Genomic DNA, 26986 nt, shown 5'->3' on the forward strand with positions numbered 1-26986 from the left:
GTATTTTATTATATATTATACTGTATACTCTACTGTATAACCACATATTGCACTCTAAACAAAGAACTGTGTGGGTTACGCACGCACATCCACGACACACCACTGTAGGAGAAGACAATGGGATCATGTCTGTTGGATATAATTACTAGTAGAATAGTCTTTATAATGCTTTCTGCATAATTACTGAAGCCTGTACAGCACAGCAGGGGGCTGTAACATTTTTGTGCTGTGATGTACAGTAACATTATCATCAGCCACAACTGCGTTAGCTATAGCCTGTAGATGTCATGCACAAAGTGTTTTGTACAACAGAGAGAGCTGCATTGTCTGGTTGATGATAAACACAGCAAGGAGCTGGAATTTTAATTTAATGTTATTTTAATGTAGCATTTCATATGAGAAGCTGTTACATGTGTCAGGTCTGTGAAGCCTTGTTCATTGCCACTTTTTCAGTAATATAAAGTTCCATTACAGTCACTTTCTTCCATTTACTGATGTTATAGCCTACATGCCTCAAGCCATTTGTTGTAGTCTCACATTTCACATATTTGTCAGGCTCAATGTGTTTTTAAAACATGCAGTACCATCCATATGTGTATAAGCTTAAGAACCCCACTGCAGTCCACAGAAATGGGGTGTTTATATTCACTGAGGAAACATTAAATGCTTTGATAGTCAAAGATTCTTCCAAGGACTTACTGTTGTTAGATGGCAGCTGCTGCATGCATCAGTGTACAATATCAGCAGTATGCATCAGTGTAATCTCAAGTATGAATCTTCAAGTGCACGCAGAAACAACCTACAGCCCAGAGATGTTTCCTTCCCTCTGTCTGTCGCTCTTCACTGCCAGCCCCCTCCCTATTTCTCATGATAAATCATCTGCTGGAGTATAAGTGATGCTCACTTATCTTAAATACTGATATGTTAATGTAATTAGAGAGGCGTCATTTAGCAGCCAGTACAGTACAGGGTTACTTTAAAGCTGCTTCATGACCAATGGGATTCTGGAATGGAATAGCAGAGAGAGAGAAAAGGCTTCACTCTACTATTCCTGAGGCCTTTGGGAAATAGTTTCTTAACTCAACTTCGGCTCTGTGACATTGAAGGAGTTCTGAAATTTGTGTGTGGACATTAAACTCAAAATAAAGGAAACTTGTTAAGTTTCAAAAAACCCTTTAAGTTGTTTTGTCTGCCTAATTGCCTTGTCCTGTAATAACATGATAGTGAGGTTATTGTATCCTTGGCCTAGCCTCATTAACCCCACTAATAATATAATGCCTTTTTCTTCTCCTCTCCAGCCCACTTGTATAAGTGCTATGCACTAAGGGACAGCTGTGGGATGTGTTTAAAGGCAAACCCCAGATTTGAGTGTGGCTGGTGCATCCAGGAGAAGAAGTGCTCCCTGAGGCAAGAGTGTACTCCTCCAGAGAGCACTTGGATGCACGCCACCACAGGAAACAGCCGCTGTGCGCACCCCAAGATCACTAAGGTAAGCTGTGATAAAAATGACACATGCTCACACATAACACTATGCAGCTGCTCAGTATGCTCCTGAAGCTCACCCAGGTAACACATACCTGACTGCAGGTGTGTAAGTACACACACCCACCTCTTTGAGTGAGCCTGAAAGTGTTAAGTGTTTGACACGCAGCAACATACACACAGATGCAATTAGTCTTTAATAAACATATGGAACTTTTTAAAGCTATATAACCATTTTTATTCAGCATTTACAGGTTTTTTTTGTTACACAAGAATTATTTTATAATGAGCCACCAAAAATCAGGGCTTTTCCTACCATGGAAACACTTAGGCACAGCACCTAAGTGTTTTTGCGGAGCACCTAAGCCAAATGAATATAAAGGTCAGTGTATCAGAATGAAAAACAGTGAGTAAAATGCACTGAAAAATAACAGAGGTGACTTGATCTTAAAATAAAATATAATCTGCCAACAGAAATGGCCTGTCAATCAGCAGTCAGTGTTTGGACAAACTGACTGGATATTCCAAACGAAAAGATTTGAAATCTCCTGTGACTGTGCATCAGTGAGTGAAAGGGACATCGTTCGAATGAGGGCAACAGGGAGGATAGCTGACTTCGAAGCCATCACCATAGATGCAAGCACAACACAGATGGGCTGGCCAGGAGGAGGCCGTTCACACACACCAAGACTGAACTCACTGACATGATTAGAGATGATGGCTACACACACACAGTACACACCTGAAGAGACAGAGAGGGTAGTTGTCTAGACTGTGTGTGCATGAGAGAGAAAGACACAGAAACAGAGAATGTGGAAGTGTGCTAATTGTGTCTCACCATGGGCACAGAATGTGTGTGTTCCCCTGTGCGCATGTGCGCATCTGACAGGTTAGCTAAAGCGTCTAAACACCATGGCATACCCATCTGTTGCCACCAGTAACAATGTCAGTGGTCCTCGTCTGACTGTGACCTGTTTCACCGCCCCATCAGCTATCCACCGGGACTGACGCACATTTACACACACTCACAGGGCACGGTTTGAAAGCCGTGCACTGCTGTGTTAAATGTGTCCTGGTGTTCTACCCATTCACTTGTTCTCTTTGCTAATTTATTTGTCCTTCTGTATTTCCCCCTTTCCCCTTTTTTCACTCTTTCTCTCCCAAGCTTTCAAGCACAGCATTTTTCTTCCTTTATATTTAATTGTATTTTAAATAAGATGCAGCAACATCTCAGTTGAAATGGGTGCCAATTCTCTCCACTGAAATGCCTGAAATATGTGTATGGTTTGTAATAAATGCCTATTTCACAGATGCAGACTTTGTATGGCTAGAGCCCACAGTACATTCCCTCCATGACAAGAGTTCATAATTTTGAATGCATAATGGAAGTATTGGATAATTGGGGCAGTGGCACACAGATAAATCTGTTAATACGCTCTCTGTTCTTGCTCACTTCAGTTATCTTTTTAGAGCAAGCGTACAGAGGCAATTGGGTTGTGTGTGTATTTATTAGAGACACAGGGTACGGGTGGGCTGTGTATGAAGGGGCAATAGAGTGTGTGTGTGTGTGCGCGCACGCAAGCATGTGCACTTACATGCATAATAAGGGGTAAACCTGGCCTTTGGCAAGACGGTGGTGGCAGTCAAGAAGCAGGCGTAGAAGACCTTCAAGAACAGCAGGAGGAAAGCTGTACAGCAGGTTTGAGGACACAGAAGGAGACACAAAGAAGAATAGAAGAGACGTTATCACTGAGCCACACCGCCCACCTCACCTCTCCTCTCCACCTTTGACATTTACAGTGTGACATTTAATGCCAAGAGATCTTCTGCAGGCGACAAAGAAAATATCTCCCTTTTCGTCTGCCATTTTATCCTTTAGTTCTCTCAAAGAGCATCACATCCACCAGACAAATTGAATATTACTCCACTTCTTACCACCCGTTCAGTTAAATCCCTCTTTTTCCCTTTTGATCTCCCCCACCCCCTTTCTGCTTTATTTAGGCTGTTTTCTTAATTTTTGCAGCATGCTAGCTACTGTGTAGCTATTAGCTAGCCAATTAGCCCTTAATTTCATTTGGACCAGAGAACGTGTTTGAATGGGAAGGAAATGTTACTAGGAAATCAGTATGGCTGAGCGTACACACACACAGATATGTATATACTGTATATACATATACACACAGGTACCCAGAGCTTTCAGAGCAGCAAGAGTTGAGCCCATTTGGTGTCATTTCAAGTGTGCTATTGCCCATTTGAGGTTGTTCAGTAGTGTGCATTTGGGTACCGTTCCACTAGTAGCTCTGGCACCAAATGCAGAAATTGATGTCTCCGGCTCTAAATGATTGGTTCTAGACATTGTAAAAATTTAGGTGTCATGCCATTAAAGTGCCGTTTTCATCGTGCTATTCACTGACGGTGTACACAAAATTTAATTAGTACATTAACAGCAGGCAAAGATACAGTTTGTGTGTGAGTGCAAGACTACTTCAGGTCCCACACATACACACTGTGAGAAGCTTGCATTCAGATGTTAAACATGAGATAAAATAAGCTGCAACCTAACAGTTTCGTGTGTTAACCTCAAACTCACTTTCACAGCTACTCTGACAGCGACACACAAAAACACAGAAATACTGTCTGGTGCTGCCTCTCACCATACTGCAGCAGCATCCTAGCACTGGCCTTGGATGCTGCCTGGTGCTCCATCATTCATCATCTCCTGCCTGCCTTCTCCTAGGGGACAGGAACAGTATTACAGTTAGCCCTGAGAAACCAATTAAAGCAACACAGGCCATGCCAGTATGTGTGTACATGGGGGAGTGCATTTTAGTGGCTTAGCATGTGGCACACTTATGTGGTCTGTGGTGTTTTTTTTTTCCTGTGATCAGGCTTTTATGTAAAACTATTGTGTGTTTTCTGAAATTGATTCGTTTTTATGGAAAAGTGTCTGTGTGTGAGTCCAGTTTCACATTTTATGTTTTAACCAAAGCCAGTGATTTCTCTGTCATGTATTGTTAAGCCGCAGTATCAGCCTTTGCCCAACTTATTTATCTCTGTTTCCCCATCCTTTCTTCTCTTATCCTCCATTTATTGTCTGTCACTCACTCTTTTCTCCCAGCACCAACAGTTTCTCCTTGTGTCTTTCAACATGTCCATCCTTTTCACTTTATTTTTTCCTTTCCATCTTGCTTCATCTACCTTGTTCTTCTATCTTCCTTCCCTCTTCCTTACTTCCAACATTGATAGAGAAGTCTTTTTTAGGGGCTGGTATCCTCTGCTTTATTTGTAGGGATGCGTATCTTCAATCTCGATATTTTTCCACTACGTGACATGTAAATGATTAATAGTAAAGACTTCTTATCCCCCCCTTCATCACATTATTGCCACCATCGGTTTGTTTATGACTTTTTATTTATGAGAGGTTTTCATATCACAGATACAATTCGGAAACCATATGCCATGTTCATTTCATCTCTCTGTGTCCCCTGTTTCCCTCGACTCCTCCTCCTCTAACTAGCAGATGCTATCAGTGCACTGCCGCTCAGCCGTCCACAATAGGTTTCACACAAAGCCTCTGACACAACGGGACAAGTCAGAGACGACAAGAAAAAAAAGTCAGTCTGAATGGGCGCAGAGTGCTGCGACGGCAGGAGGAGAATGGATCGAGTGTTTAGGCTGGTGGCTTTTATCAAAAAGGGCTTTTTGTTTGTGTTGTTTAGTTGTGGATGTAACAACTTGTGTATGTGTGTGCATTTTGATAAACCAGTGTTTATAGGGAAAGCGATTTGATTACCATGTCTGAAGATTTTGACTGGTGCTCTACTTTGTGCCACTCACTCATTTCTCTCCAGCTAAAATGTATGCGTTCGGGCACAATGACAAAGAGGCAGTCAGTGAATTAAAAGACAAGTCTGGAGAGGAAGAGGGAAAGGGCAAGGGAAGAAGAAGGGATGTTCTTCAGAACCCTAGCTGGTGTAAGGTGGAAAACATTCCTTAATTATATCACTGTGGCATTTCAGTTCTAACCTGCATGACCGTGGGCTTTGTTCTCATTGTGTGTCTCTGTTAGTGGTGTCCTGGACACCTGTGGAGTCTGCTAGCCTGCCACCTTTTCTATAATGATCTTAGACTGGGAGATTATCAGGAGGTGCTATCACACCCCTAAGCCTGCTCCTGTCTTAGCCCCATGTTTTTTCCCTTCATGTCAGACCCAGCCCTCACCGTTGTTGTGTTTTCTCGCTCTTACTACCTGCTCGGTCCAGGCTCCGCCCACATTCTCCTGTTCCTCATCTGCTCAGTCATTTGGTTAGTATTTAAACCAACAGCCCACATTCACTTAATGCTTTGTTGCCCATGTAGATGCCCCTTGTGACTTCTCAGGGTTCATCTCGCATTCCTGTTTTATTGCTGATGAGTTTTTTCCCCATTTGGACTCTGACCTTGCCTGCTCCCTGTTTGAACTGTTGTCTCCATGTGAATGGACTCTGGTTTACCTTCTGGATCTGATTCCTATTTGTTTCAGTATTTGACTTAGTCCTCCATATCACCAACCCGCTGTAGTTGCCAGCCTTTGTTCACCATTTCCTCAATAAATCTAAGTTTTCACATCTTTACCATTGCTTCTTGTGTGTTTCTGTTTTGGCTTAATGCTAATAAATGTGACAGGTGGAGAAATAGGGTTTTTGAGCACGGCTTAAGCAAGTGGATCTAATTTGTCTGAGATAGTTGATATACTTGAAAGCGTAGTTTGACATTTTGTGCAGTAGTTTCATGTTAAATCATACCGAGTGGCATCAAATGTCTCTACCAACTCATGCAAGGAACCAAATAAAAGTATATCCCAAAATGTAAAAAAATAAAAATTCCATTCGCAGGTTTTAGCACCAGTGCACTGTGTTAACACCTGGAGGATGGTCTCACCTCTCTTACTCCAAAGGCCCAGTTCTAAAGATTATTTTCTCTGTTTATTTATTTATTTTTACTAAAATCACTCATTTCACTGGAATTGCTATCAGCAAATTTTCTTAAAGAGGCCAATTTAAAATAACATGATGCTTTGGTGTAAAGTTCAACCACGGCCAAGTTTAACAAATTAATCAAATTGTTAACCAACTGCAAATGGTCTTGTCAGTGCTGACCTTTGTAGGAACAAAGAGAACAAGTGAATACAAAATGGAGGAAGCTCATATACGGCACTGTGCCACATGGTTTGCAGTCAGTTGTTCAATGGGAGGGGATGCTTCAAAAATGTTCCCTTGAATTAACTTTTCTGGAACCGGGAACACAAGTAATCACGCAAGAATAAAGTTTGCTGTGTCACTTTTGGAGAGAACAAGGCAGCTGCTGCTAAATTCAAAACCATCTGACAACAATACTGTGTATCAAACTTCTGATGGAAAGGTTTCAAAATGTGTATGTGGTTGTTGATTCTTATCTGCACAAAGCTTAAAATTTTGTGGATGTATATTTGTACGCAGGGCTTCATACAGACTGGAATAGAAAGCATAAAAAATAATTATTAAGTTTGTCCTTTTCTAGCAAGTGAGGTCAAAGAGTGACTTTACCCACACCCAGCCACCAATGTCTCATCCCCCTTACCGTCCTTCAACCGTACGGCAACAAAAGACCCCACCTCCCACCAGGTTGTAATCCAATTAGTTTTAGCTCTAATTAGTAATGAATGATTACCAAAGGGGCCATTATCTGCGTCGGGAGCTAGATGAATGGGACAGTGATTAGCGACTAGCCTAGCCTTGGGTAGCCATTAGCACCTCTGCACACTTTTCACAAATCTCTAGGGCAAGGACAAGTCACAGAGGTCAATGTGTGCAGTAATTGTATTCAGAAGATTGATTGTCATAAGGTTAAATGAGAGATGTAAGTGTGGGCTTGATAGGTGGGTCCAGGTTAAGTGTGTAAGTTGCCAGGTTATGAATATTTGACAGAATTGAGGTGAAGTTAATGAATCCAAGGTATTTTTTTTTAATCTCATTTAATAAGGTAGCAAGTAACTGATTCATGCAGAATGGGAAATGACCTTAATGACTTAAGTAAACTATCAGATGTATTCAACTGAGGACATTTGTTGTGATGTTCTGTGGTTTACTGCTGTGGGTAAAGGTTGTCACATGCAGTATGGTCTTCTGGTTAACTTTACTTTTTCATTTGTCCTTCCAACCAGTTGTATCCAGAGACTGGGCCCAGACAGGGAGGAACCATGCTGACAATCACGGGGGAGAACCTGGGGCTGCAGTTCAAAGACATCCAGAATGGAGTCCGCATTGGCAAGGTGGCCTGCAACCCTCAGGAGGACCAGTACATCAGTGCTGAGCAGTACGTTGACACCATCTCTGTCTTCATGTGCTAATACTTATTGCTTATTCTCTGGCTTCTTGTTTCTTAGACTCTTCTTCCCTGCTTGTCTTTTTCCAGTACTGGTGTGACAGTAAGTGCAAACCAAAACACTGCAACTCTCTCCCAGATCTTTGTTTCACTAAAACATCCAAAGGACAAATGCAGAATTCTCCTTTCAAACAAAACCAACTCCTTGTCAATGGGCTCATGCTGTGTTTGGTACTGCTAGTCTCTGTACAAGTGCAGGCATGTAAATCTGACAGCAGCTGAGTTTATGTGGATTTTTTTCTTTCCCTGTAATAATCAGAGTAATAGCTCAATCAGAATTGAATTGCCCAGTTTAACCACGTTCATCAGAATTAATTTTGCCCATTCTGAAGGAAATGTAATGACATTTGAAGTGGGTGGTATATATCCTCTAAAAATTGCTTCACAGATAAAAGCTTGTCATTTGAACGCTCCCTCTGATTAAGTTGTATTTCCTTGTGTCTGGTGGTGGGAGCTAACTGCTGTTTAATAAGTGCAGTAGTATATTCTGGGTAGAGTTTTATTTAACATGTTGCTACTTTGCGAAAGTATTCTTTGGTGCTCATGTAAGTAATAACATGGGAATCATCAATTACTGTGGATTTCATTGAGAACGGGGGAAACAAAAACAGCCGCACCCAGTGTGATGCAATTGCTGCATTACCATTAGCTACCCTGTAATACTGGGGCCTTCGGTGAGACTACTAGATGAGTTACCCTCTCTATTTTATGTTGAATTCCACCAGAAGCTGAGAAGATTTAGGACGAGGAGAAAGTGGGACGCTCGTCACAGCTGGAGATGTTCTCAGTATTCTATTTCCAACTATGTAGCTGTCATTTGTACACAAATGCTCCATTTGCAGAGTTGTGCAGCACAATCCCAGCAGATTTTGTTTTCTCTCTGCCCCCTCGTGCAGAAGGAAACAGAAGAAATGTGAATTTAATGTCTTGACAGTCAGGACAACAGAGAGATGTGGAGCTCTCACGAGTGATGACAGGTGTCCCCAGAAAGGGTTCTGAAATACGATAGTCACATGTCACCCTCATATATAGTCATATCCACACAGGACATAGTGTTTTTATGTACTTCTGTAGGCGTAGAGTAGTATCAGGTAGTTCTGTGTTGGAACTTTTCCTTTACCACATGTTCTTTTGTCCTACCAATTACATCCAAATCCACCGAGGTGTCAGTGTTTAACCCTGCCATCCCTGTAACGCTGCATTGGCCTGTTGCCATAGCAGCCGCAGAAAGAGGAGGAGGAAGAGGAGGGCACGGCCGGCAGCGAAGCTGTCATGCTAATTAAAAGTGATGTTAGCCATACATTAGTGGCCCGGTTTCTCTCATCATCCTCATCACCCTGTCAGAGCTATAGCACAGGAGACAGAACTGGTTTAAGGAGAGACGGCACAGGTCAAAGGTCAGCTGCTGGAATGAAGGGGGCAGAAGGAGGCGGGCTGACTGTGGGACAAAATGTAGACACATTATTCTTACTATGGCTTTCTTTTTCTTGTTTCTAGCGCTTGTTCTTCTTACAGCCTGCACTCGTTTCCTGGTTATTTCTTTTGGTTGTCACTCACCTCCTTCATTAAATATTTACCAAATGGATTTGATTCCACATGGAGCAAAGTAAATTATTGCCACTAGTGGGGAAAAAAGAGTGCAATATCCCTCTTATTACCTTATTAGTAGTTTCTGTGTGACAGTTTGACATATGCTTAATTTTTTACTGTCACATTCCACCTCAGTTGTTTGATTGAGTGAGGTATAATTTCTAATGTCATTTTACAAATGTACCATGAACTTTTGGGCTCCCTAACCATGTAATAGCTCAGTGTAGCCACCTGTCATCTGTGCGGTAATGATGCAAGTGAAGCCACAGTTTCTAACAGAGAGTTGTTCAGCATTTTAATCACAGCTCCTGTCATAGTGGGAGACCTGGGAGTAAATGAAAGGAAAATAAACAGAATAGAAACACACAGCATTGGAATTTGAAATTCATTGTCGCTGCAGCGCTGCAGTTGCCATGGCCACCTGCAGGGAGGTCTGAAGCAGGAGAGCTTATAGCTCGCCTCGGGGTGGGGGGGTATGAAGAGATGTGTAGGATATGGGCTTGTTCAATTAATCAGTCTCTCTCACTTTAACCCGCTTGCTCTATTTCTTTCTCCTTCCTTCTCTACCTCCGTCTCTCATCTGCACTCCAGCCCTCTCTCTGTCTCATCCATTTGCTCTGGCTAATTAACAGTCCAGTATGTCTACATTGGGTGAAACATGAAGTAAGTGTGTGTGTGTGTGTGTGTGTGTGTGTGTGTGTGTGTGTGTGTGTGTGTGTGCGTGTTCTCCTTGTGGTCTACACTGCCACTCCTCCCCTCACTCAATCATTTCTCCAGTGGATTTTCATTTGGCCAGCCAGCGCCCAGGGCCAAGTGCAAGTGTTCTGGTTCAGCCACACTAAATGCAAACACACACACACACACAACTCCTCCCTTTAGCACTGCAGATTTCCACTAATAGAGCATTTGGTCTGCTTTATGTTCTTTTTATGAATAAGGCAACACAAACCATTACTTCTGAATGTCTTTCTGACCTGGACAGAGCAAAAAAGAAATGTTGCACTATTGTGTGTCCTGTACTGTTCTTCCTCCCTGTTTCCTTCATTTAGTTCTTTTTCTTCTGAAAAGCTGTTTCATTATGAAGCAATAATTGACAGAGTAAAGGTTGAATTCCATAAAATTCATATATTTTGGCAGCAGTGACAATCAAACTCTCTCCACCTTCGGATTTCCCTTTTTCAGGATCGTGTGTCGACTGAATGATGCAACAGGTTACAGGGTACAGGAGGCTCAAGTAGAGGTGTGTGTGAGAGACTGCATTCACCCTGATTACAAAGCTGTGTCCAGCAGGGCCTTCACCTTTGTGGTAAGCAAATTTGCTAATTCAAGAAACAACTAAGACCAAATTTTTATGCTGTTTTTGACATCTGTGGTCAAGTCTAGCAGCCATGTTTGACCCGTTTGCTCTCGGCTTGTGTCTCCCTCTTTAGTCTCCTTACTTTACCCGTGTCCATCCATCCACCGGCCCGCTGTCTGGAGGAACCAGGATCACCATTGAAGGCAGTCATCTCAATGCAGGCAGCGCCGTATCTGTGAAGATAGGACTTCACCCCTGCCGATTCGAGAGGTTAGTGAATCATCACCCTGCCCATACAGGTATCCGTTACTCTCTTCATCAGTCTGCCATCTTGTTTTTAAAAAATAACCTTGTTCAAATAACCTGCATTACTATAATCACTGCAGTCTTGAAAATGACAGTGTAGATTTTCTCTCGGAAGGTGATTTAATTGTTCAGTTGAATGAGGAATGACATAAGTGCATTGCCCACATTTTGTTAGAGATATGACTAAGGAATAATATGGTGGTGCTGGCAACTGTTAACTTACATTTTGCCTGCTTTGAGCTCAGGTTTGAAAAATGTCATTTTCCCTGTTTTTAGAATAATCTGCCAGCATTATCTTCTGTTGTCACTCACTCTGCAAGAGATTGTGCCAGGATTTCAAGAAGAGGAGACACAGATCCAATTTGATATGACTCTAATTCCTCGAGCCAAGAACTCTATTGTTTCTTTGAGTCCCTTTTTGGCAAACTGACAGCAAACTGAGCTCTGGACTAAATCCACCCATGTATGGTGTCTGGCAGATGGCAGAGAAAAGAAACCTCACAGAAAAGATTGTCAGTCAACTTGAACTAGGTCCTATAAGGAATTTCCAGGCAGAAGCTTTCCTAATCAAGATGACAATGGGCAAATAGGAAATACTGCTTTTGCATTTTCTATTGCACCTGAAGCTTTAGCCCAGAGTTTTTCTCATTCCTTTAGAGTAATTCTCTACAATGCTACTGTTTTTATTACAGTGGTTTCCTTCAGGCAACAAGTGACAGGTTAAACTAATGAGCTAGGACCTATCAAGTTCTTTTTATATCATATCAAAAGAAAAAGTAAAGGGCAATTTAAAGCTCTGGAGCACATCCTGAGAAAGGTGAACATAATAGTCTTGGCCTTTCATTCACTTGAGCAGCAATAACCTTTATGGCCAGAGTAATGAACTATAGTTAAGTCCATCTCTTTAATGTGTTTTTGTATTCAGTGGGGCCTCTGCTTTAATCAAAATGTATTTACCCTGAGTCACTCATCCTCTTATCTCCCTCCACAAACCCTTTTTCTTGGCTTCTCTTTGCTTTCTTTCTGTGTCCCCTCTTGGCTTTCTTTTATGTAGCTGCAACCTTGTCAAAAATACATACGCAGCACCACAGGCACTCTCAACGGTGACGTGGCTGTGAAGATGGTTGCTGTGGAAACATGGCACTGGTGGAATGTTGCAAACCTGTTTTTTTTTATATATTGTCCTTCATTTTTTTCCTTCTATCTTCATCCCCTCTTCAGTCCCCTCTCAGTATGAGCATGGTGTTGAAATAGCTTCCTGGGAGACAGCAGGGATATGTCCAGCAAAGATGCCCAGTTCCTCCTCTTTTGCTTTCTTTAACCATTTTTGCTTTCTTTCACCTTTTTTGCTCGATCTCACTGCCACACCACTGCGAGATGGCGGGATAGAGCCACCAACATAGGTTTTCACTCTTTCATCTTCTCTATCATCTCCAGTCTTTCTGTGGATTTCAATCTCACAGCAGATTAAAAAAGGGGGGGTGTACAGATCAGCTTGCTCTTTTCATGTTAAAATTTCACAGTGCGGCACCTGCCATTGTGCATGCACAATGCACATTCACCTGTTTACACATGCTCGCAGTGCCCTGTAGGACGATGACGAGTGGCGCTAAATGCATACTTACACAATGTCAATCTTCTACCTGCGCACTGTATTTATATGCAAATTCACAGACCTCCGCACAGTGCGAGCGCAGCTGCTTGGCACGCTGTGTTTACCCACATGCACAGATATGCACATACAACAAATTAATCATAGCCCCGCTGCTCCTCCAGCAGTGTCTTCCCCCCATCATGGGGGAGGGCACAGTGGAATGAACCACTGGAGTGGAGCGCAAAGTTTCTGGCAACAACACAAAGTTTCCCAGCAGGTCACAGCTGGCTGCCTGTCTGTTAGGGAAGGAGTTACATCACGCAGAGATGACCAGCCTGATCGGCCACTTCAGATCTATCAGCCAGAGAAAGCACAGGAGGGAAGAAAAGACAGATAGAGAGAGAGAGAGAGAGAGGGGTGGCTTTGATGTACAGCACTTTGATGGAACCAATGCTGGACAGACTGAAAGATGATGGCCTTGTGGATAGGCCACTCTGTCACCATTATGTGTGTGTGCCTGTTTTTTGTTGCATCTGATAAATAATTTGAGTTTTTAAGGGATGAAATAGGATTTTTTTTCCTCACAATGCACCGACTGTGTGTTTTTCCTGTGTGTATCTCAGAGCGTGTTAGAGAGTATACTCCCAAATACTAAAAAACCTTTTCAAGAGCTTCTAGTCTTGGAGCACTTTCCACAGGGGGCATCATAGAGCTTAGTATGCAGCATCTTTCTCTCCCGTCTTCACTTACTCCCTTCATCTCCTGCTCTTCCAGGCGCAGCAGCAAGGAGATAGTGTGTGTGACCCCAACAGGACAAGCCCCAGGCACCACCCCAGTCATGGTGGACATAAACTCTGCTGAGCTGAGGAACCCAGAGGTCAAATTCAACTACACAGATGATCCTACCATCCTGAAGATTGAACCCGACTGGAGTATTGCCAGGTGAGGAGACATCCAGAGCTTTTCCCTCAGCCATAGTCAGGTGCACCAACAATGAACCTTTTCCATGCAGGTGGATGTTTTTCTGTTACAAATAAGACTGACTGACTATAATGTATGTCAACCTTGAAATGGACTCTCACTGAATTATTCACTGGAAAAGTTTGAAGACCGAGCAGTATTGGCATAAATTGCTTTAGTTCCTCTACACCATACAGCTACTGTAACTCCATCAGGCATCAGTGTATCATACATCAACACAGTGTTTGATCTGCAGTTCATATACAGTACATCTGGTGTATAGAACAGATACAAATGTGTCATCTCATTATTAATCCCTGTTGGTGGTTGTGCCATGCGCAGCAAAGCCAACTAAACTGAAATATGAACTCTGTGTAAAAGGTGACAAATGTATTATTCTGCCAGCACACTCCCTGACTGGGTCTGGAAAAAAATAAAAAAGAAATCCACATTCCTCGCCTTGTTTTCAAAGGCATATTATGTATTCTGTTTATCTTTAGGTTTCAAAGTAAATCTTTGAGAGCAGGAACAGCAGTAACGGAAGCTCCTAAAGCAGTGCATCGCTAGTTGATGAGCTGAAGCAGAGATGTGTCTGTAAATATTACTTGACTTGTTGAAATGAGACTACATAGCCACAGGAAGATTTCCTGTGCAAACACAAGCTGTGTTGTGGAGGTAAAAAGGAACGCTTGGAGCTTCCAAATGCTAATGGGCTCACTAGCATGACCTAGAAACTACTCCACGGCTCAGAAATAAAGCCAGAACACAAACACATACACACGAACACTGTTGACTATCTCATTTACTTCAAAAGTGTACTTCTTGCCACAGAGTTTTTTTTACTGTATGTTTTTCCGTTGCATTTACGTAAAACTCTCAAATAAAAGCTTGCATTGAAATTAATATGCTGAAAAAGGAAAGGCTGAATAAAATAAGCAATTTACTTCTACAAGTTGTGCCATACTCCCAGCTGTGTTGCTCTTAGATTCTCGTTAAAAGAAACTGTTCTTTTCAGTCCAGCGTTGTCTGTGCTGTTTCTTTGATAGAAACTCTACACTTCCTGTAGATATTTCATATTTAAAGCCCATCAAAAAAGAGGGTAACTACTGTATGCACTCTTAATCCCTGGTGAATAAATGTCATATTTGTTGGCTTGTTATTAAGGCAGCTCTGACCTGTACACAGTTTATTTCAGGTACTTGTTTGAGAGTATCACCTTTTAGGACAACTTGTATTAGATTTTTCCACCAGAGACATTGTCTGCTCAGGCAGTATAACATTCCATCACTGAATCATCGCAGAGGTTGAGGTGAAAATGGTGGCTGCATTTAAAACTCTGCAGTGAGAGTAAAGCCTCCCATCATGCGAAAGAGGTGTGAGCGGATGAGAAGTCTCATCTGGAATGAAATGAATGAAAGCTTGAGGGCAGGCAAGGGGGAATGAGAATAAAAGTGTTGGCTCCAGCCCTGGGGGGGGAAATCACCTTGGCACTCGGCTTATGTTTGGTGTTCTACTCAACGCTCCCAGAGGAGGAGGTGTGTGGTCCTCCAGCCCAATCACGCTTTTATTTACCAAGTGGTTTTGTCACCACAACCCCTTTGGTGACCCTGTTACTGGGGCTATTTCAAACAGCACCCAGCCTCTCTTGTCCAAAACACAAATCTGACACAACCTGAGACTTGTTTGCCTTCCTTCAAGAGGATGTTCTGAGGCTAACAACACAGACGCATGGCACTGCAGATACTGCGTGACACTTCATCTTGTTTACACATTGTAGCACAGTGTACACAGTATATCACATATGTGTGGAAAATATTCTTATCATCTAATAGAACTACCCCTGTGTGATGTTCCTCCTTACTGACACAGCAGAGTTTTACACATCTTGAGCTACTGGATGTTCACTTACTGTACTTCTGCATGTCTGCAGCTCTATAATACTGTAGTATTGGCCCACAAATGGGTACCTGCGTTTAAATTTCTTAAATTGCCAGACCGCTCAGTTTTCACACCAGACCCTGTTCACAAATTTTAACATTTCTCTGCCTCTTTTAAGCCTTTCAAAAGCCATAAGCCTCCTTTTGCCTCAGTCGGCTCACTAGCAGCATACCATACATTTTCATAACACACTGTTTTTTGTTCAGTGGAGCCCGGCAGCGACTCACAGTAGCACTGGGCTTCAAGCTTTGCCTTACCCCACTCCAGTCTTTAGGTTGTATGCTAACCTATTTAGCTGCTGTCAGAACACCTCACATCAGATAAAGTTCAGCCTCTCAGGCCAGCAGAGGCTGTTGAGAAGGCGGTGTGGGGGAATAGGACTTTCACCCATATTACCTATGTCTCTGCTGGTCAGCGTCACATAGGTCTGAGTAGGTCACATGTGCAAAGGTTACAGAACATGTCAGATTACTGACAGCAGAGTGTATCTCATGCTGAAAAATATGACAGTGCAACTTTAACATACTCTGAAAGTGTTTCCCCTGGCTCCAGAGAGTTGGCAAGGCCAAAATCTCCAGCTCTCCACAGCAATGCTACGTATTCACTTATTCCTCCCTCCAGCCTCCATATCAGTTTAAACAAGCTTTTAACATTCATGCAAGGGCTTTAGCATTACTGTCATTACCTGAAAATGGGCTTCCATGAATAAGCAGGTGAAATGCTACAGCAGGAGCGAGCATTAATGGTAAATCGCCAACTGGAGGACCCTCTTGGCTCCCACAGAGAACACGTTTATTAACGTTTATCTGTACTGATAGGCCTGCTGAATCGTGAATGCACTTGCATGAAAAAAGTGCAGCAGGAGAGATGTGAATATGTGACACACAAGTGCACATATAGAAAACTGTATAATGTAGAGGTTTTATTTTCCCTGTACCATTGTGTGCTGCACATGTTTGTCTTTGTTTTTATTTACAATATGCCTTGTTATCTTTGTGTTCTTAGTGGAGGAACCATGCTGACCATTACTGGAACCAATCTGGCAACGATAAAGGAGCCTAAAATGAGAGCCAAATATGGATCTGCCAAGTCAGAAAATGTAAGTAGTTGGACTCAGACACCCACAAACTGTTTTTATTGACAAAACAAAAAAGCAGTGGCTTGACTTTGCAAGTGAGGCAGAGAGACTGATACAGATGCACAGGTGTGTCTCGCTGCTGTCTCCCTCAGCTTCTCTGTGGAAAAACTGATTTTCAGGCGATGCACACACCCTCTTGTAACACAGACACAGGCTCACACACCTGACCCGTCGGTCAACCAGCCAAGGGCCCATTTTATGTTTGTTTTTGATGTTGAATTTCCTTTTAGCAGTTTAACCTTTGAAATGTCAACCAGCAATAAAGCAGCTCTGGCAAATCCCCCCTCTCTTCACCTAGCACCACGGGGCTTAGCTAACCTCTCTCCCACTTCTGATCTTAGCTGCAAGTAAAAATATCCCTTCTTTTCCTTTGTCCCTCTCTTAGCAGTCATTTTTCTTTTTCTTTGTTACATTTCTATTTGCCAATAAACACACTTGTTCTGTCTTTATGATTTTATGCTCCCTTTGTGTGTGAGCATTTTATTGTGTGACAGAGCAGAATGTAAAGCTTTAACGTGCTCTAAAACCAAGCAGTGGTCTATATAGCTGTGCTGTTATTGTTACCAGCTACTGGCTGACCTCTCCTGTTTCTCTGGGTATCATTATAGCCTAATTTGTTCTCCGGTGACTGTGGTTTAAGTGGGATATTCAGATGATATCAACACTGATGTTATTAAGCCAGCCTCTTCTCTCTGTCATTATGGCGACATTTAATCACTCACATCACATAGCCCTGTTTTAGCCACTGTATATATACAGTGTTGATTACAGTATGTCTTAGTTTGCATGATCTTTTATGTAACCATTTTTAAAATGTACAATATTTTAGTGTTGCACAAACTGTTAACAAGGCAGAAAGGTTGTTAGACAGGAAATTAAATCACCTCAACAAGCTTGACTGTTTATGTTTTCTCCTTTTTTCTCTTCCCTTCTTTCCTTTTGATCTTTTCCTTACTCCTTTCTTCATTATTTCCACCTCATACTTCCTTGCTCCTTGTCTTCCCCTCTCTAGACCTGCACAGTTGTCAACAACACAGTGATGGTATGTCTGGCGCCCTCTGTGGCCGGATCAGATAAAGGTTTCTCTGAGGCCGGCAGCAGTCCTGATGAGATTGGCTTTGTCATGGACAATGTGCGCTCTGTGCTGGTGGTGAACGAGACTTTCAGCTACCACCCAGACCCCGTGTTCGAACCTCTGAGCCCCTCGGGCATGCTGGAGCTGAAGCCCAGCTCACCTCTCATACTCAAGGTAAATTGATCTGTTTTTGGCCTGTCCCTGGGTTTGCTATCCATCCATCCATCCATCCATCCATTAGTTAAACTGCTTATCCTGTAGAGGGTTGTGGGGCGGCTGGAGCCAATCCCAGCTGACACTGGGTGAGAGGCAGGATTCAGTACACCTGTCGGTTTGTTTTTCCCTTGGTGTTGCCTTTCATTTTCTTTCCTTCTTATGCATTTTCCCTTATCATGTCTCCTCTATGTCTTTCCAATCATTTCTTTATTTTCTATTGTGGGGAAGAAGGGCTTACTATACCTAAGTGAATGTGTCAAGATAGTTTGATTTTGCAACAAAGCAGGGTTACTCTCTAAGGGTCTTGAAGAAATGTCTTAAACACCCTGGGACTCCAGGACAAAAGAAGGTTAGCTGAGTGTTAGCACTCAGTTGACCTACAAGATGAGGAGCAGTAGCAGATACAATAGCAGCGTGCCAGTAATGTTGAGTATTTTCAATAGTGTTTAAAGCTCAGTCTCACACAGTTTTGGACAAAGCTGCAGTGACCTGCCAGTCAACATCCAACACAGGTGATAAGACGCTGACAGCCACTTGAAATCATTTGGTCAGACACGTTCTAGACTAGAGACTTGGCTCCCTTTGTCCTCTTTTTCTTTCATCACAGCCTTCCTTCAGATGTACCTCAAACTTGAAAGGTGTCATTTCTCCGCCTGCAGCCATCAGTGGGTTTGGAGACTTTTAAGAAACAAAAGTTTCCCCTTTAAAATCAGGTGCAAAAGAAAGTAATATTTATAAAGTGCACCCATGCGCTGCTGTGCCACCAGCTCAGATTTCTGTCACATAACTTCTGAAAAGAGACAGCCGTGTTTAGTCTAAGCCACTGATTCTCAAAGCAGGCTTCCCGGATCCCCATGTGTAGCACATGACCTCTGATTGTGAATCATAACCTCTGCAAACAGAGCACTTGAATATTAATTAGAAATATTAACAATTCATTCTTTGACCTTGGTTGTGTAATATCATGATTGAATAGAATGAACCCCCCCCCAAATAATATTTGATATTATGATGGTTTTTTGGTATCTGGGCTCCTTGGGGCAGTATTCAGTCAGTGATATGTAATGTAGGCTGTTCCTTGCCTTTCAGGAGCGAGAGGAAAATTATTACACAATCGCATTGGAAAACGGATGCTTTTCTTTTCTCGGCATGTTAGAAATGAAGACTGTTCTCTCCCTTGTATCTTGATATTCAGTTCCGTAATGAAAAGCTCTGATAGCCCCGCCCTGCTCAGAGTGAAGAATTGCAGAAATAAGCAGCACAGAAACAGCATCCTATTAAGTAACTGCATAGAAATTAGATGTTCATTGAGAATTTCCCGCAATTAATTCTAGCCAGTCTGAGAAGCATAGTATCAAATCAAGATGGGGAGGGGTCAGTAGAGGTAGTAAGTGGGGATTTCTGCTGCATTTATGTACTGTACTTCCCAAAACACTTACACAACCAACATATCTTTACAGTCTTTGCACAGTATTTTTATTTGTGCCAGCCCAGCCACCAGATCTGGATCAAATACTAATCATTTATCACCGATTACTAATTTTGAGTAAAGGTGATATTTTTAAATTAAGAACAAAATCTTAGACTTGGTAATTAGTTTGTGCACAGGATTTGGATTTCTGCACCACAACGCCTCTGCATGTATTATCCCAAGTTTTCTGTTATTAAAATCACAGTTTATATTTTTGTTTGTAGACCTTGTAGTACTTTGCACACTGATTTTGAACTGCTGACGAACACCTGCCAGCTAGTCAGAAACAAGTCTGGATAGTCAGAGCGAGTCCATTTACAGTGATTCAATATGATTATATTTTCATTTGTGTAGATCACAGATGTAAACTTTCTGTAAATAACCAAAGCATGCATGTCTGTTTCAAGGGTCGTAACCTAATTCCTGCAGCACCAGGAAACGCCAAGCTGAATTACACAGTGCTGATTGGGGAGACTCCCTGCGTTCTCACCCTGTCTGAGAGCCAGCTGCTGTGTGAGTGGCCTAATCTGACCGGAGAACACAAAGTCACTGTAAGTAAATGAAGGTTTTCCCACTGTGTGTGTGTGTGTAATGTCTTTCTTCTTTACACTAACATGACTGTCACACACTAAGCACAAATATTGTAACAACCATAGAAAATTCATCCTTGTCTAGGTTATATATTTTTCTGTTAGAAGTACATTTTTATTCATCACTGATGATGCAGTCAACATGGCACTGCATGGCATCCTTCAACACCTCGACTCCCCAGGGACCTATGCACGGGTCCTCTTTGTGGACTTCGACTCAGCATTCACCGCCATCGTTCCAGACATCTTCCACTCCAAACTCGCCCAGATCACTGTGCTTGCCCACACCTGTCAGTGGATCACCAGCTTTCTGACAGAGAGGAAGCAGCAGGTGAGGCTGGGTAAAACCACATCCAGCACCCGATCAATCAGCACAGGCGCCCCCCCAGGGATGTGTTCTCTCCCCACTGCTGTTATCCCTCTACACAAACAACTGAACCACAGTGAGAAGACCCCTTTGTTAAACTTCTGAAGTTTGCAGATGACACAACGGTCATTGCTTTCATCTGTGACAGGGACGATTCAGCCTACAGACAGGAAGCTGAACAGCTGGCCCTGTGGTGCTATCTCAACAACCTGGAGCTGGACATGCTCAAAACAGTGAAGATGACAGTGGACTTCAGGAGGAGCACCACCACCACCGGCTGTGGCTTAGGATGTAGAGCAGGTTGTTTCCTAAACGGAGGATTAGAGGTTCAATTCCCAGCTTGTCCAGTCAACATGTCGAAGTATCCCTGAGCAAGGCACTGAACCCCCAGTTGCTCACCGTGATAAATGTGAATGTGTGAGCATTTGTGAGTGCAAATGGGTGAATGGCCAAGTAGTGTGAAAGCGCTTTGAGTGTGCTGTAAAGCGTAAAAAAGCGCTTATACAAGTATAAGACCATTTACCATACTCGGCAGCCCTGCATCATCAGTCAAGTCCAGTAAAGCTCCACTATCTCCCAGGAGACCTGAAGTGGATGTTCAGCATCAGCACCATCACTAAGAAGGCACAGTAGAGGATGTACCTGCCCCAGGAGCTGTTGATACAGTTCTACAGAGGAATCATCTGTTCTCTGCTCATCCATCACTGTCTAGTTTGTTTCAGCAACCAAACAGGACAGGAACAGACTCCAACAGGCAGTAAGGAAAGAGTCATTGGTGCCAGCCTGCCCTCCGTGGACGACCTGTACACCTCACGGGTCAAAAGGAGGGCAGAGAAGATTTCTGCAGACCCCTCACATCCTGGACACGACCGGTTTGAACTCCTTCCCTCTGGACGGCGCTACAGGTCACTGTACGCCAAACCAAACACAAGGACAGTTTCTTCCCCTGATTAACAGTTAACTATGACTGAAGCAACAGGACTCGGCAACCACTGCAGTGCAGTAATTGTAAATAGTACTTGTAAATAGTAATTGTAAATTTCCAGCTTGACGTCTTGAAATGTGTATATATCTATATAATATTTATAAAAACTGCCTCTCCTCCATCTCCCGTGCTTCCCCTCCCTTTTATTGTGCAATTCTATTGTCTGTTGCCTAAAACACATTGTGCCGGAGATGAATTCCTTGTATGCTCAACATACTTGGCAATTAAACCTGATTCTGGTCATCCCTATTGTTTTTTTTTTTTGTTGTTGTTTGTTTTTATTAGTTTTTTTGGTTCCACCTCTGGAGCGTCTGGCTTTAACATCTCCTTCTATTGCTCCTGTTCTCTTTTTTGTTTCCATTGTGCTGTTCATCACTCTTCTTTATGTCACTCCACTTCCTGCCTTTTAATTCATTCATTTTATTCTTTCTTTCCCAGCCATCAAACCTAACACTCTTCAATTACTCTAGATTTCTCTTTGCCCATTTATATAGCTTCACAAACACGCACATCCTGTCTCTTTGTGCAGTCAGCTGTATTTGCAACTGTATTTATGTCTTAGAGGCTTTTGATCGTTCTCGTTTGGCTGGGATTTGAATAGTACTGATATTCAATAGAGATAAAAAAATAGCTAGTGGGTGTGAGAGGTCTGCATCTATTTTTACCCTCCTCCATTTGGTATTTGATAGATGTAAGTCAGTTGAAGATGGAATAAAAGGAAAAAGAAGAGAGGAAAAACATAGCTGCATGTTTTTTTTATTCCCGTTCTGCAAGCCAGAACTGATGTGATATGGTTGAAAGTCATGTGTGTATGTTTGTGTATGCTTGTGTGCTTTGCTGGTTCCAAAAACACCCCCACAGCACAGATGTTGCCTCCTTCAACCCACATGTAAAGGGTGCTGGTGAGTTTTGGCTGCACTTGGCTCAGCACAACACAGTTTGCCAGTATAAATGCAGTGTGGGATTTAGCATTGCTGCCTAGCATAGCTTTGTGTTATCCTGGCATTATAGTAGCTGTGGCCAGGTGTAGGCCTGAAATTGGTAATCATCACGTAGAACCATAAAGTTTCTGTCGTACATACAGTGTAGATTTAAAAATTATGTATGTGTACAGACTGTGATTCTCACACTGTGCAAGAGCAGCCAATTTATTTTCACCTTGATGTAAATTAAAGTAGTTGAGCGCTTTGACTTCAAACCCTGCCAAATTCTGCTGAAAACAAGCAAATGATTTAGTTTGTTTTGTGTAAATGTCTCTCATCCAAACAAGGTAAACATACAGAAGTGTAACTTTTCTGTTTGTGTCCACCTACTAGGTGCGGGTTGGAGGCTTTGAATACTCACCAGGAACTTTGCTGATCTACTCAGACAGCCTGCTCACGCTGCCTGCCATCATCGGTATCGGAGGAGGAGGCGGCCTGCTCCTGTTGGTTATCATTGTGGTGCTGATTGCTTATAAGAGGAAGTCGCGAGACGCTGACCGCACTCTCAAGCGGCTGCAACTGCAGATGGACAACCTAGAGTCCAGGGTGGCCCTCGAGTGCAAGGAAGGTGAGACTGGACAACATCTGGCAATAATGGGACTGGTGCTAGCCGTAGACTTTCATTGTTCTTGTCTTCTCCTAGTCTTCTCCCTGCTTCATACTCTTCATCTTTCTCACTAAGTAACTCCCACATCCCCCACATAACGTTCTGTAAGCCTCTAAAAGCTTCAGTAGTCCTGTCATTTCTCTCTGTTTTCTCTTTCTGTTTCTGCCTCCTTCTCACTGCCAACTGTTCCTCTGCTGTGAGGTGGCAGCTGCTTGCATTTGCGCCCACCTACTATTACTCATGTTATGGGGGCCAAAATCTGTTTACACACTCACATTTTAGGGACTTGCCATGTGGAGACCAGATGCTGGTCCCCAATATGTAACTCAGTGAATTTGAGGGTGACAACTTGGTTTAAGGTTAGGATGAGGTTAAAGGTTAGGTTAATCATTAGGCAGGTGGTGGTTATGGTTAAGGGCAGGTTAGGACTCTAGGAAATGTAGGTCAAGGGATGGGTATGAGGGATGAAAACAAATGTGTGTGTGTGTGTGTGTGTGTATATATATGTGTGTGTGTGGGTGTTGGTGTGCTTCCAGAGGAGTACTTTGATCTGAGCCAGCCACCAGATGTTGACTCTCCACCCCATGAGAGCCGCCTGGCTAACCTCCTCTGCCATCCACACCGAGAGGGAGGCAGAGCAGGTTAGATAGATACAGGGCACAGAGGTGGGAAAGTGAGGGATAGTAAGGAGGGGAGGGGTTTGGCAGTGACTAAATCAGAGATAGAGTGAGACTTGAACACCAGCGCATTAGCATATAGTCATTTGGCTGCAGTCATCATGGATCCAGTGAGAGCCTACGGATGCTGTTACTGGTTTGTCTGGCAAGAGAGAGAGAAGCAGATGGGGAGAAAGAGAAGGAGAATACAAATCATCAGAATACATTTGTTTGAGTTCACTTCACACATTTCACATTAGCAGCTACTAGGATGACACACCCAAGTCGGAACTGTCAGCAGCCAAGGTGCATTGTGGTTAATGTAGGCACCATGCTTTGATGAACAAGAAAAATGCATGTAAAAAGATGATATATCACTGGTCCTGCTACATCAATTTTTATCTTTAATTTTGTTGTGTGAGCTGTGTGCGCTGTACTCCTAGCAACCGCTACCACAGTTTCTTTGTCAGTAATACACTGGCATGATTGATAATTCAAGCCAAATAAATGCAGTCAAATGAAATGGTATTTCAGCCACACATCATTCAAAATCCAAGCCCTGTTATTGTACTACAAGTTAAATATTAAATATTCAAAAGGTTTGACCCATTCTTTTTACACTGTACAGCACATTTGTTTTCTGGAGCCGAAGCTGTGCCAGTCATCTGCTCAGATGATGACCTGGTGTATGTGCTCTTCCTGGAGAGCATGACAAAATAAGTCACTAAGTCCAAAATAAGTGGACACGTCTTCATGTCCACTTATTTTGGAGCTATCTGCAGTAGGACTGCATTATGGTGGGTTGGCTGAAATATTATTCACGATTTTTTTCATTTGGAATTTTTGTGTTATTTTTTGCATGGTATATTTTTTCATATAGCTCACCTAATACCCTCCTTCGCTCCCTGGAATTTTCAGGATGATTTCCTTTCTTGGTATTCAAAACTTCAACAAATAGTATTTTGTGGTGATGTTTTAAGTGGTTGTACAAGTTCATCGTGTTATCATTTGGAGCTGCAAAACACTGCGCGGCCATTCTATGCCTCTGACTGCTGTCATCATCTTAGAAAAATACTGCCACACAAGTGAATGTGACCCTTTCTTTGGTACGAGAACAACATTATTGTTATTGTTCATAATGGACTTAGAAAACATATATTTCATCTTTCCCAGCTTCACTGGAAGGTTTTTCTCAAACCTGACTCATTTCACCATGTCATATACATTGGAATTGTTTTTGAATCGGTCTTCTCTTACTGTGTACAGCTCGTCACATTCCTGTTATTGTTTAACGCAGCTTAGTGAGGAAAAGGGCGTGCTTGGTTTGATGCAGCAGATCTCCCTGCTAATGCAAATGTGGCAAAATCATCATCGGTAAAAATTAGATCATATAGGGCCCTGAATCAAGATTGAAAAACAATTAATCGTGCAGCCCTAATCTGCAGTCTCACACACAAAATATACACACTTGGTCAAATAATGATTGGCTAGGGTTTGTGGTGGAGAGTCCAGGTGATGACAAGAGGATGGATGGAAAGAAGGGGACAGAGCAAGGGAGATAAATAGGCGGGCAACTTGTGAGAGGATGAGGGTGAGTGGTGTGTAGAAGAAGACATGAATGGGAAGATTATGATAGAGCATAAACAGCAGAAAGAGAAAATCTTTTGTATTTAAAAACTGAGGCCGAAAAGAAAGTTGGAAATGAAGTTAGCAGGAGATAAATAGATGAAGATAATGCTAGATAAATATTTGGTTGTGCAAAGGCCAGACAAACAAGAGGGCAACAAGGAGTGAAGGAGGAGGTGATTAGGATGTGTGGGAGAAAGGCAAGGAGATAAATAAGGAACAGATAGTCGGAAGGTGAACTGCACCGCTATTTTTCATGGAAGTCCTGGCGAAGAGGCAAACAGAAACAGTGCAAACAAGTAAAATAGTGACTTTAAGGAAAAAAAGAGGAAAGAAGGTAGAGAAATAAGGACTGATTAGGGAAGCAAAGGAATATGGAGGGAACAAAGTAGCTAATTTGATAGGGAAAAAAAACAAATATAAGGGGATGTAGCAGCAGAGCCAACCTGAGTCTTAAGCGAACTAAGCACCTGCTTAGGTCTCTGTAGCCCTCAGAGGGCCACCAAGAGCACTTGAAATCTCCCACAGGAGAGCCTGTTTATGCATATGTGCACTGTAATGGTTGTTAAGTGCAATATGAAGCAAGCACAGTCTAACGGACTAATGTTACAGGGAAAAATCAGCAAAAAAGGTAATGTTGCAAAAAAAGCACATATCCTGCACTTATTTTATTACTTTTTGGTCCAGCATGTTCAGTATGCCATTAAGTATTTAACACTTAATACTACTCGTGTGAGTTTGCTCTCTTTGACTATTAAAAGCCAATACAAGGGTTAAAACATGCCACATTGACATTGATATGAGGTAAGCAAACAAACAAACTGATAAATGGGTGTTTCAGATTTGCAGTAGTGTGTGAATGATCATGCATTGACAATAGTCAATAGTACTGGTGATAAAGAGGCACTGGAAGGCCTCCAAATCAGATTTTACTTAGGGCCCCATAAAGACTTGGGCCAGCCCTGTGTAGCAGAGGAGAGACAACCGTAGTGTGTAGAGAGAGAAGCAACCTCTAAGATGTCACTTGAAGAGAGTCATAGAAAGACACCAGCCATCTGTTAGTCTGGGCATTTGTTTGGATTGTGTAGCCATGTGTTGGTGCATTTTGGACGACACTATAGGGCACACACACTGTTAAACTATTGGAACAATATAGCGGTATATTTTCTGCTCTAGGGAGTTTTTTATTCAGAAAATAAAACCAAAGCATTCCACCCAAAGCATTAGCTATATGCACTGTTGTAGGTGATATTAACAGGAAAGTGGGTTTGGTCCCACGTGTTCCCTCTAGATGTGACTTGTGTGGCCACTGGAGTATACAGAATGGGGTCGCAACACGCGAAATGGAAATTATGTAAAAACATTGACACATGCACTGACATAAATCATCTGGGCATGAGGTTGTGTGTTCAGCTGTGGGGAAAGACAGGAGAACTGTGTGTTTGTGTGTGGGTGTGTGTTTGTGTGCACGCATGTGTGTGACTTCAGGAGTACAAGCACATGAGATGTCAGCATGTAATGTGTGTGCACTCGCAGGCTCATGTTCTTGTGTGCAATTCCATCTTGAACTCCCCTCCGGCCACTGAGCTCTCCAGAACACTTTCCTCTTTTTCCTCCCTCTCCTTTTCCCTCCATCCTTCTCTGCACTCACAGCACAGAGCCATCACATAATACGGCTTCTTACTTCCAATCCCGCAGACGCC

General features: G+C 42.6%; 1 protein-coding gene across 7 annotated transcripts in view; it reads left to right on the forward strand.

Moving 5' to 3' along the window:
- plxna1b (plexin A1b) overlaps window positions 1–26986 on the forward strand; it is a 193664-nt gene that overhangs the window by 145749 nt on the left and 20929 nt on the right. For 5 of the 7 annotated variants that reach the window (XM_020592549.1, XM_020592552.1, XM_020592551.1 and 2 more), the window contains exons 12-20: window positions 1299–1489; window positions 7664–7815; window positions 10657–10780; window positions 10905–11041; window positions 13446–13613; window positions 16575–16668; window positions 17720–17956; window positions 19877–20020; window positions 22728–22962. In XM_020592549.1, the coding sequence (XP_020448205.1) occupies window positions 1299–1489; window positions 7664–7815; window positions 10657–10780; window positions 10905–11041; window positions 13446–13613; window positions 16575–16668; window positions 17720–17956; window positions 19877–20020; window positions 22728–22962 (1482 nt within the window). Of the gene's footprint in view, window positions 1–1298; window positions 1490–1727; window positions 1865–1956; window positions 2905–7663; window positions 7816–10656; window positions 10781–10904; window positions 11042–13445; window positions 13614–16574; window positions 16669–17719; window positions 17957–19876; window positions 20021–22727; window positions 22963–26986 lie in introns of those variants that run through there. The other 2 variants (XM_020592556.1, XM_020592554.1) reach the window with 2 other exon arrangements.

This window comes from Monopterus albus, unplaced genomic scaffold, assembly GCF_001952655.1.
Source record: "Monopterus albus unplaced genomic scaffold, M_albus_1.0 scaffold18.1, whole genome shotgun sequence".
Taxonomy (NCBI): Eukaryota; Metazoa; Chordata; class Actinopteri; order Synbranchiformes; family Synbranchidae; genus Monopterus; species Monopterus albus.